Here is an 11803-nt window from a genome sequence, read left to right on the forward strand (position 1 = left end):
GTCCATCATGGCTGTCCTCACCACTGTCTCTAAGCCGTCCATCATGGCTGTCCTCACCACTGTCTCTAAGCCGCCCATCATGTCTGTCCTCACCACTGTCTCTAAGCCGTCCATCATGGCTGTCCTCACCACTGTCTCTAAGCCGTCCATCATGTCTGTCCTCACCACTGTCTCTAAGCTGTCCATCATGTCTGTCCTCACCACTGTCTCTAAGCTGTCCATCATGGCTGTCCTCACCACTGTCTCTAAGCCATCCATCATGTCTGTCCTCACCACTGTCTCTAAGCTGTCCATCATGGCTGTCCTCTCCACTGTCTCTAAGCTGTCCATCATGGCTGTCCTCACCACTGTCTCTAAGCCGTCCATCATGGCTGTCCTCACCACTGTCTCTAAGCCGTCCATCATGGCTGTCCTCACCACTGTCTCTAAGCCGTCCATCATGTCTGTCCTCACCACTGTCTCTAAGCCGTCCATCATGGCTGTCCTCACCACTGTCTCTAAGCCGTCCATCATGTCTGTCCTCACCACTGTCTCTAAGCTGTCCATCATGTCTGTCCTCACCACTGTCTCTAAGCTGTCCATCATGGCTGTCCTCACCACTGTCTCTAAGCCATCCATCATGTCTGTCCTCACCACTGTCTCTAAGCTGTCCATCATGGCTGTCCTCTCCACTGTCTCTAAGCTGTCCATCATGGCTGTCCTCACCACTGTCTCTAAGCCGTCCATCATGGCTGTCCTCACCACTGTCTCTAAGCCGTCCATCATGTCTGTCCTCACCACTGTCTCTAAGCTGTCCATCATGGCTGTCCTCACCACTGTCTTGTAGACCTGTCCCTTCGTCCTATCACAGAGCACACCTGATACTCTCCTCCCCCGTCCCAGCCTGCCTGCACACGATTCTTCACCTCCTTTCCACATTCTCTCCATCACTCTGCTCTGTTGACCCGAGGTACCTGAAGTCCTCTCCCTTCTTTACGTCTCTTCCTTGTAGCTTCACTGTCCCCCCTGGGACCTTCTCATGTACACACATGTACTCTGTTTTACTGCTGCTCACCTTCATCCCTCTCTTTTCTAGAGCAGACCTCCACTTCTCTAGATTCTCCTCTACCTGCAGACCACAATGTCATCTGCAAACATCACATTCAGAGGAGCTTCCTGTCTCACCTCATCTGTTAGTCTGTCCATCACCATGGCACCACTAAAAAACAAAAACACACTATGAATCTGTCTAAAATAACGCCCCCCAGGTCCGATCTGTCACGAGTTAAATTGGTAGCAAAGACAGGCTTTTATACAACTATAATACTTTTCAAGTGACATCTTAGCAAACGAGGTATCTAATCTCATTTCGAGCAGAAAATAAATGTACTATGTTCCATTTCCCAGACAAACAATTTCAAGCACTACGCCTGCTAAGTCTGTTTTGAGGGGCAAGTCTAACAGCAAGGGGGTAGGGTTAGAGAGAGGGTCTGGCCCTGAGTGACAGACGCTTACGCTACCTGATTGAGTTTTCGGTTGAGGTCTTGGGCCCTTTTATTCTGGCTCTCACTGGTTCCCTTCAGCGATGTCAGCTGACTCTGCAGGCTGATCACCTGTTGAGCACATGTCACCATTAGATGTGCCTTTGTCTGCCAGGTTGGTCTGAACAATGGCTTTTCTCTCAGATCACAGCTGGGCAGACACCCAGAATGCCCCATTACCCCCTCCATGATAACATTGTAGAATATGTATGTACAAAGTAAACATAGTAGTTAGCATTATAATGACGTGCATCAAGGAAAGGAATTAAAAAGCGAATTACATACGCACACAGGTTATATTTTATTAAATCTCTGGCACAAACATTTGGTGACTGAGATGGCTGTTCCTTCCTGTCCTTCAGCCTGCCTATAAACGGTGATCGCTGATCAATGGCATTTTGCACTTTCATGGATCGAAGCCTGTCATCAACGACTGATTGAATGTTCTTTTCCATTCGGATCAACTCTGCGAGGCGCTCTATTGTTAGCCAGATGGCTCCTCGGGCTCTTCTACATTTTGTGAATCGCTATCAGAGCTTCGACCCCCCCGACCTCGGGGTGTCTTTAGGGAAAAGGCCCTTGTAATCATTGGCTGACACCGATTCTTCCAGTAAGCGTTGATCGTTTCAGGTCTCATTTCCTCCAGCGCTTTCTGTGGAAATTCAGCTTTCATCACTCCTCCGGATACCTGGCGGATGTGGAACCGTGGAGCGCTGAGGGTCTACCCTGCGTGTTACCTGTTCCTTGCTGTCCCTCAGATGGCTCTGTAGATCCAGGATGTCTCTGCCTTTCTCTCTGTTTGTGTTCAGCAGCTCCTCGGTTTTCTTTGTCAGTTGTGCAGTTAACCACTCCATCTTCTTTTCGAGTAACTCTCTCTCCTGCTCCACACGCTTCTCCCGTTGCTACGACATACAAAGACAGGGAAGACAGCGCTTTAAAAATATGAGAAAAGCCATGTTTTGAGGATTCTTGAAGAACTATGGTACTGTTGATGTATAATAATTATATAGAATTTGTGTCTGAACATATTTCTTTATAAAAAAGTTGTTTTTCAAAACTTACACAGCATAATTTGATTCTGTGTGGGCATTAACAGTGAGCTTAGGTGTAGTAGATGTCACCAGAATACCTGCACAGAAGCTTCAGACGACTGTATATCATCCAGTTTTAGCTGCAGCTCCATCTTGCCTTTATTGGTCTCCGTCAGCTTCTCATTCAGATGCTTCACATCCTCTGTAAACAATTCAATTCAGTTTTATTTCTATAGCACCAGATCATAACAGTCATCTCAAGGCACTTTACATGAGTAGCAGGGAAAGACCTGCAGGGAAACACAGAACCCAACTTGACCCACAAGAGAGACGGATACAAGAAAAACCTTGGACAGATACCGACTGAACAGCTGCTATATAAAGCTATAAATGCTAATGCTAGCGATATAAAGCTATAAATGCTAATGCTAGTGATATAAAGCTATAAATGCTAATGCTAGCGATATAAAGCTATAAATGCTAATGCTAGCGATATAAAGCTATAGATGCTAATGCTAGCGACGTGGACATCAGCGTTGAGGGACACAGGTCCAGGTTCTGCAGCACCACGGACAGAAGGACCTGAAAGAGAAAGAGGGACAAACAGAGGGAGAGAGAGCACAAGACTACAGGTAGAGAGAGAGATTACCGTAATTCGCGGTGTATAAGCCGCTACTTTTTTCCAAAATTTTGAACCTTGCGGTTTATGCAACGACGCGGCAAATTTACGTATATTTTCCCACTTCCTGTAATATTCTGAACACCGGACTTCCTGCCGCCAAAAAACAGAGCAAGTCGCTCTGCAAGGCCTATTTATTTTCGTTACGAGCAGTGTTTCGTTAAAGCCTATTTATTTTCGTTACGAGCCATGTTTCGTTAAAGCCTATTTATTTTCGTTACGAGCCATGTTTCGTTAAAGCCTATTTATTTTCGTTACGAGCCATGTTTCGTCAAAGCCTATTTATTTTCGTTACAAGCAGTGTTTCGTTAAAGCCTATTTATTTTCGTTACGAGCCGTGTTTCGTCAAAGCCTATTTATTTTCGTTACGAGCAGTGTTTCGTTAAAGCCTATTTATTTTCGTTACGAGCCGTGTTTCGTCAAAGCCTATTTATTTTCGTTACGAGCCGTGTTTCGTCAAAGCCTATTTATTTTCGTTACGAGCCATGTTTCGTTAAAGCCTATTTATTTTCGTTACGAGCCGTGTTTCGTCAAAGCCTATTTATTTTCGTTACGAGCCGTGTTTCGTTAAAGCCTATTTATTTTCGTTAAGAGCCGTGTTTCGTTAAAGCCTATTTATTTTCGTTACGAGCCGTGTTTCGTTAAAGCCTATTTATTTTCGTTACCAGCCGTGTTCCGTTAAAGCCTATTTATTTTCGTTACCAGCCGTGTTCCGTTAAATATCATTTGTTTCAATGCACTTGCGGCTTACGAATATGTGCGGCTCATTTTAGTACAATTTTATTTTTCTTTAATTCAGTGGGTGCGGCTTTTTCACAGGTGCGCATAATAGTCCAGCAATTACGGTACTGATATATATTTATAACATGAATAATCAGATAAAGGGGGAGGAGCTCAGTGTGTCATGATGTTAAGCCACCAGTGCTGCCTAATGACAGCATATTGATTACTGTATTGATTATCTATATGGAGATGGTGTCTGTCTCACAAACCGAATCAGGGAGCCGATTCCACAATAAAGGAGCTTGATTATTGAACACAGACACACACACATAACAGTCAAAAATAAACACAGATGTATGTGTATTTGTATGTGTGTACATTTGACATTACCAGATAGGTTTTCCACCTCCTGTGTTCTCTTCTCAAGCAGCCTCGCTAGCTCTCTCTTCTCTGCCTCAATCTCATACTTGGCTTTGGTTTCCTGCAGCAACACATACATTTCAGAACGTGCTTAAACTGAAGTTTAATAATTAAAAAGAATACTTAAACATAATTCCTCTCAAATCTCCATCAACATTATTCAGATAATCTGCGCCATACAGAACCCACCCACTAGATAAAGGTGAGAAATTAATATGGGTTTTTTCACTTCACAGAGGAGAAAGGAGGAAAATAAAATAATCAATGATATCATTGTTGATAGTAGTCCAACACTTTGCATTAAATATTCATTACACATCAGCAACAAAACATGCTGATGCCATGCATGACTGCGTTTACCTGTTGTGGCGGTTTATCCTCAGAGGTCTCGCCCTCGATTCCCTTCAGAGTGCTCAGCTCATCATCTGCACAGACATTGTTCACACAAAAGCTACAGTACAGGAAGTTACAACGCTCATTTTAAAAAAGAAATCTGATCCGAGTTAACAAACCAGAACAGAAACTGTGTATTATGTTCAGAGTTATTCAAGAAAGCCTGATGGCACCTGCAACTGAATACTACATGTTATCACACCTAAAACAGTTTGATGCTTTAACGATAACGCACATCTTGTGCACGTTTTTATCAACGCGACGTAACATAAACGAGGATTTCTGCCAGACGTGTTTTAGAAGTCGATTACTGAACTACACAAACTGCAACGCTTTATTTTGCTGTTTGGGGTTGATAAGGACCCAAACTCACCATAAGAGTGTAGAAGAATGGGAAACGTGAGTTTTTCATAATATGGGACCTTTAAAGCGCTGATGGTAAGAGTGTGTGCATTTGAGAACTCACTGAGCTTCTTATTCTGCTCCCTGGTGGTCTGTCGGTCTTTGGTGGCAGAGAGGACCTGCTCCCGACTCTCCGCCAGTCTCTTGCCAATGTCAAAGTACTGCTGTTCTGGAAGGGCAGGAGCACAAACCGGAACAAGCGTTCACACTAACTCCGTCAAAGTACTGCTGTTCTGGAAGGGCAGGAGCACAAACCGGAACAAGCGTTCACACTAACTCCGTCAAAGTACTGCTGTTCTGGAAGGGCAGGAGCACAAACCGGAACAAGCGTTCACACTAACTCCGTCAAAGTACTGCTGTTCTGGAAGGGCAGGAGCACAAACCGGAACAAGCGTTCACACTAACTCCGTCAAAGTACTGCTGTTCTGGAAGGGCAGGAGCACAAACCGGAACAAGCGTTCACACTAACTCCGTCAAAGTACTGCTGTTCTGGAAGGGCAGGAGCACAAACCGGAACAAGCGTTCACACGGACGGCTGTGGCTCATCTTGGCCAAGAACACTGAACCCCAAGTGTCTCCCAGTGGGCTGGCAGCAGGCGCCCACTGGAGGGTGAATGTGTGTTACAGTACACTATACTACGTTACACTACAGTACACTACGTTACAGTACACTATACTACGTTACACTACACACTACAGTACACTACGTTACAGTACACTACACTACGTTACACTACGTTACACTACGTTACAGTACACTACACTACATTGCAGTACCTTACACTACATTACACTACACACTACAGTACACTACGTTACAGTACACTACACTACATTACAGTACGTTACACTACATTACACTACACACTACAGTACACTACGTTACAGTACACTACACTACGTTACAGTACACTACACTACATTACAGTACATTACACTACGTTACAGTAAATTACATTACACTACGTTACAGTACATTACACTACACTACATTACAGTACATTACACTACGTTACATTACACTACGTTACAGCACATTACACTACGTTACAGTACATTACATTACACTACATTACAGTACATTACACTACGTTACAGTACATTACATTACACTACATTACAGTACATTACACTACGTTACATTACACTACGTGTACACTACACTACGTTACAGTACAGTACACTACATTGCAGTACGTTACACTACATTACGCTACACTCCACTACGTTACATTACATTACACTACGTTACAGTACACTACACTACATTACAGTACGTTACACTACATTACACTACACACTACACTACACACTACATTACACTACGTTACAGTACACTACACTACATTACACTACGTTACAGTACACTACAGTACACTACGTTACAGTACACTACACTACATTACATTACATTACACTACATTACATTACATTACACTACATTACACTACATTGCAGTATGTTACATTACACTACACTACATTACAGTACATTACACTACATTACAGTACACTGCGTTACATTACACTACGTTACATTACACTACATTACAGTACACTGCGTTACATTACAGTACATTACACTATGTTACACTATGTTACATTACACTACATTACAGTACATTACACTACACTACATTACAGTACACTACACTACATTACAGTACGTTACAGTACATTACACTACACTACGTTACATTACACTACATTACAGTACATTACACTACACTACATTACAGTACGTTACAGTACATTACACTACACGTTACATTACACTACATTACAGTACATTACACTACACTACATTACATTACACTACACTACACTACATTACAGTACATTACACTACGTTACAGTACATTACACTACGTTACATTACACTACATTACAGTACACTACACTACATTACACTACACTACGTTACAGTACACTACACTACATTACACTATATTACAGTACATTACACTACATTACAGTACATTACATTACACTACGTTACAGTACATTACATTACACTACGTTACAGTACATTACACTACACTACGTTGCAGTACATTACACTACGTTACAGTACATTACACTACACTACATTACACTACGTTACAGTACATTACATTACACTACATTACAGTACGTTACATTACATTACACTACATTACAGTACACTACACTACATTACACTACGTTACACTACATTACACTACACTACATTACACTACATTACACTACACTACGTTACATTACACTACATTACAGTACATTACACTACGTTACACTACATTACAGTACACTACACTACGTTACATTACATTACACTACATTACACTACATTACACTACGTTACAGTACATTACAGTACATTACACTACACTACGTTACAGTACATTACAGTACATTACACTACACTACGTTACATTACACTACGTTACAGTACATTACATTACACTACATTACAGTACACTACACTATGTTACACTACACTACAGTACATTACACTACACTACAGTACATTACACTACGTTACAGTACATTACACTACGTTACAGTACATTACACCAAATTACAGTACATTACACTACGTTACATTACACTACGTTACAGTACATTACACTACACTACGTTACATTACACTACGTTACAGTACACTACACTACACTACATTACACTACGTTACAGTACACTACACTACATTACATTACACTACACTACATTACAGTACATTACACTACGTTACAGTACATTACACTACACTACGTTACATTACACTACATTACAGTACACTACACTACATTACACTACACTACGTTACAGTACACTACACTACATTACAGTACACTACGTTACAGTACATTACATTACACTACGTTACAGTACATTACACTACACTACATTACACTACACTACATTACAGTACATTACACTACATTACAGTACATTACACTACGTTACATTACACTACGTTACAGTACATTACATTACATTACAGTACATTACACTACGTTACAGTACATTACATTACACTACATTACAGTACATTACACTACACTACGTGTACACTACACTACGTTACAGTACACTACACTACATTACAGTACGTTACACTACATTACGCTACACTCCACTACGTTACAGTACACTACACTACATTACAGTACGTTACACTACATTACACTACACACTACACTACACACTACATTACACTACGTTACAGTACACACTACAGTACACTACGTTACAGTACACTACACTACGTTACATTACATTACACTACATTGCAGTATGTTACATTACACTACACTACATTACAGTACACTACATTACAGTACATTACACTACGTTACATTACACTACATTACAGTACACTGCGTTACATTACATTACACTACGTTACAGTACACTACACTACATTACACTACATTACACTACGTTACAGTACATTACACTACACTACGTTACATTACATTACACTACATTACACTACATTGCAGTATGTTACATTACACTACACTACATTACAGTACACTACACTACATTACAGTACATTACACTACGTTACATTACACTACATTACAGTACACTGCGTTACAGTACACTACACTACATTACACTACATTACACTACGTTACAGTACATTACACTACGTTACAGTACATTACACTACGTTACAGTACATTACACTACACTACATTACAGTACATTACACTACGTTACAGTACACTACACTACATTACACTACATTACACTACATTGCAGTATGTTACAGTACACTACACTACGTTACATTACATTACACTACATTACACTACATTGCAGTATGTTACATTACACTACACTACATTACAGTACACTACACTACATTACAGTACATTACACTACGTTACATTACACTACATTACAGTACACTGCGTTACATTACACTACATTACACTACGTTACATTACAGTACACTGCGTTACATTACAGTACATTACACTACGTTACACTATGTTACATTACACTACATTACACTACGTTACATTACACTACATTACAGTACATTACACTACATTACAGTACGTTACAGTACATTACACTACACTACGTTACATTACACTACATTACAGTACATTACACTACACTACATTACATTACATTACACTACACTACACTACATTACAGTACATTACACTACGTTACATTACACTACATTACAGTACACTACACTACATTACACTACACTACGTTACAGTACAGTACACTACATTACAGTACAGTACACTACATTACAGTACACTACGTTACAGTACATTACACTACGTTACAGTACATTACACTACGTTACAGTACATTACACTACACTACATTACAGTACATTACACTACGTTACATTACACTACGTTACATTACACTACGTTACATTACACTACGTTACAGTACATTACATTACACTACATTACAGTACATTACACTACACTACGTTACAGTACATTACATTACACTACATTACAGTACGTTACACTACATTACGCTACACTCCACTACGTTACATTACATTACACTACATTACAGTACACTACACTACATTACAGTACATTACACTACGTTACAGTACACTACACTACATTACACTACATTACATTACATTACACTACGTTACATTACATTACACTACATTACACTACATTACACTACGTTACACTACGTTACAGTACATTACAGTACATTACACTACACTACGTCACATTACACTACATTACAGTACGTTACAGTACATTACACTACACTACACTACATTACAGTACATTACACTACGTTACATTACACTACATTACAGTACACTACACTACATTACACTACACTACGTTACAGTACAGTACACTACATTACAGTACATTACACTACATTACAGTACACTACACTACACTACAGTACACTACACTACGTTACATTACACTACATTACAGTACATTACACTACGTTACACTACATTACACTACATTACACTACGTTACATTACATTACACTACGTTACATTACATTACACTACATTACACTACATTACACTACGTTACACCACGTTACAGTACATTACAGTACATTACACTACACTACGTCACATTACACTACATTACAGTACATTACACTACGTTACAGTACACTACACTATGTTACACTACACTACAGTACATTACACTACACTACGGTACATTCCACTACGTTACAGTACATTACAGTACATTACACTACGTTACAGTACATTACACCAAATTACAGTACATTACACTACGTTACAGTACACTACACTACACTACATTACACTACGTTACAGTACACTACACTACACTACATTACAGTACAGTACATTACACTACATTACAGTACATTACACTACATTACAGTACATTACACTACGTTACACTACACTACGTTACAGTACACTACATTACGTTACAGTACACTACGTTACAGTACATTACACTACGTTACAGTACACTACACTACGTTACATTACACTACGTTACAGTACATTACACTACACTACGTTACATTACACTACGTTACAGTACACTACACTACGTTACAGTACACTACACTACGTTACATTACACTACGTTACAGTACACTACACTACGTTACAGTACACTACACTACGTTACATTACACTACGTTACAGTACATTACACTACATTACAGTACATTACACTACGTTACATTACACTACGTTACATTACACTACGTTACAGTACACTACGTTACAGTACACTACGTTACAGTACACTACGTTACAGTACACTACGTTACATTACACTACGTTACAGTACACTACGTTACAGTACATTACACTACATTACAGTACATTACACTACGTTACATTACACTACGTTACATTACACTACGTTACAGTACACTACGTTACAGTACACTACGTTACATTACACTACGTTACAGTACACTACGTTACAGTACACTACGTTACAGTACACTACGTTACATTACACTACGTTACAGTACACTACGTTACATTACACTACGTTACATTACACTACGTTACATTACACTACGTTACAGTACACTACGTTACATTACACTACGTTACATTACACTACGTTACAGTACACTACACTACGTTACATTACACTACGTTACAGTACACTACACTACGTTACGGCCGCCTTGACAAAGATGTAGTTTCGGTAACTAGTTTGGAGCTACCGACCATTGTCAGCCTGGAGCCGCTCCTGCTGGGTCTTGAGCGCCTCGTTAGCATTCTGCAGCTCCGTGACGAACTTCTCCAGCTTGTTCTGGACGCCTTTCGGCAGTTTGTTCAACTCCGTCCGCTCCAGGGCCTGCAGCAGCACGGCCGCCATCTCCACCTAGTCCCCGGAAAAATAGCGATAATTGCTGCCAGGAGAATTGCTAGCGTTCTGCCTGCTAAGCTAAGCTAACCCGCTGATAGCTCGACGCGCAGCGTCAAGACTCTCACACAAAGGAAGCATGTCCTCCAGGAACTTTCAAAATAAAATGCCGCTGAGCGCCAAACATTCGTTCCTCCAGAAAACGCGGTGGGAAAATTACAAGACTGTTTCTGTCACATTATATTAATTAATAAATGCATTAAAAGCATGTAAAAAGGTTGGCAGCTGTTAGCATCGGAGC

At 40.3% G+C, this 11803-nt stretch overlaps 1 protein-coding gene across 1 annotated transcript in view; it reads right to left on the reverse strand.

Moving 5' to 3' along the window:
- Positions 1 to 11514, reverse strand: part of LOC137905082 (nucleoprotein TPR-like) — a 46785-nt gene extending 35271 nt beyond the window's left edge. Inside the window, exons 1-7 of the mRNA XM_068749306.1 lie at positions 11364 to 11514; positions 5233 to 5337; positions 4734 to 4798; positions 4344 to 4434; positions 2650 to 2753; positions 2258 to 2422; positions 1500 to 1592 (exon numbers count right to left, since the gene is read on the reverse strand). Coding sequence (XP_068605407.1) covers positions 1500 to 1592; positions 2258 to 2422; positions 2650 to 2753; positions 4344 to 4434; positions 4734 to 4798; positions 5233 to 5337; positions 11364 to 11514 — 774 coding nt within the window. The remainder of the gene's footprint in view (positions 1 to 1499; positions 1593 to 2257; positions 2423 to 2649; positions 2754 to 4343; positions 4435 to 4733; positions 4799 to 5232; positions 5338 to 11363) is intronic.
- Positions 11515 to 11803: the final 289 nt, after the last annotated feature.

This window comes from Brachionichthys hirsutus, chromosome 15 (genome assembly GCF_040956055.1).
Source record: "Brachionichthys hirsutus isolate HB-005 chromosome 15, CSIRO-AGI_Bhir_v1, whole genome shotgun sequence".
NCBI lineage: Eukaryota > Metazoa > Chordata > Actinopteri > Lophiiformes > Brachionichthyidae > Brachionichthys > Brachionichthys hirsutus.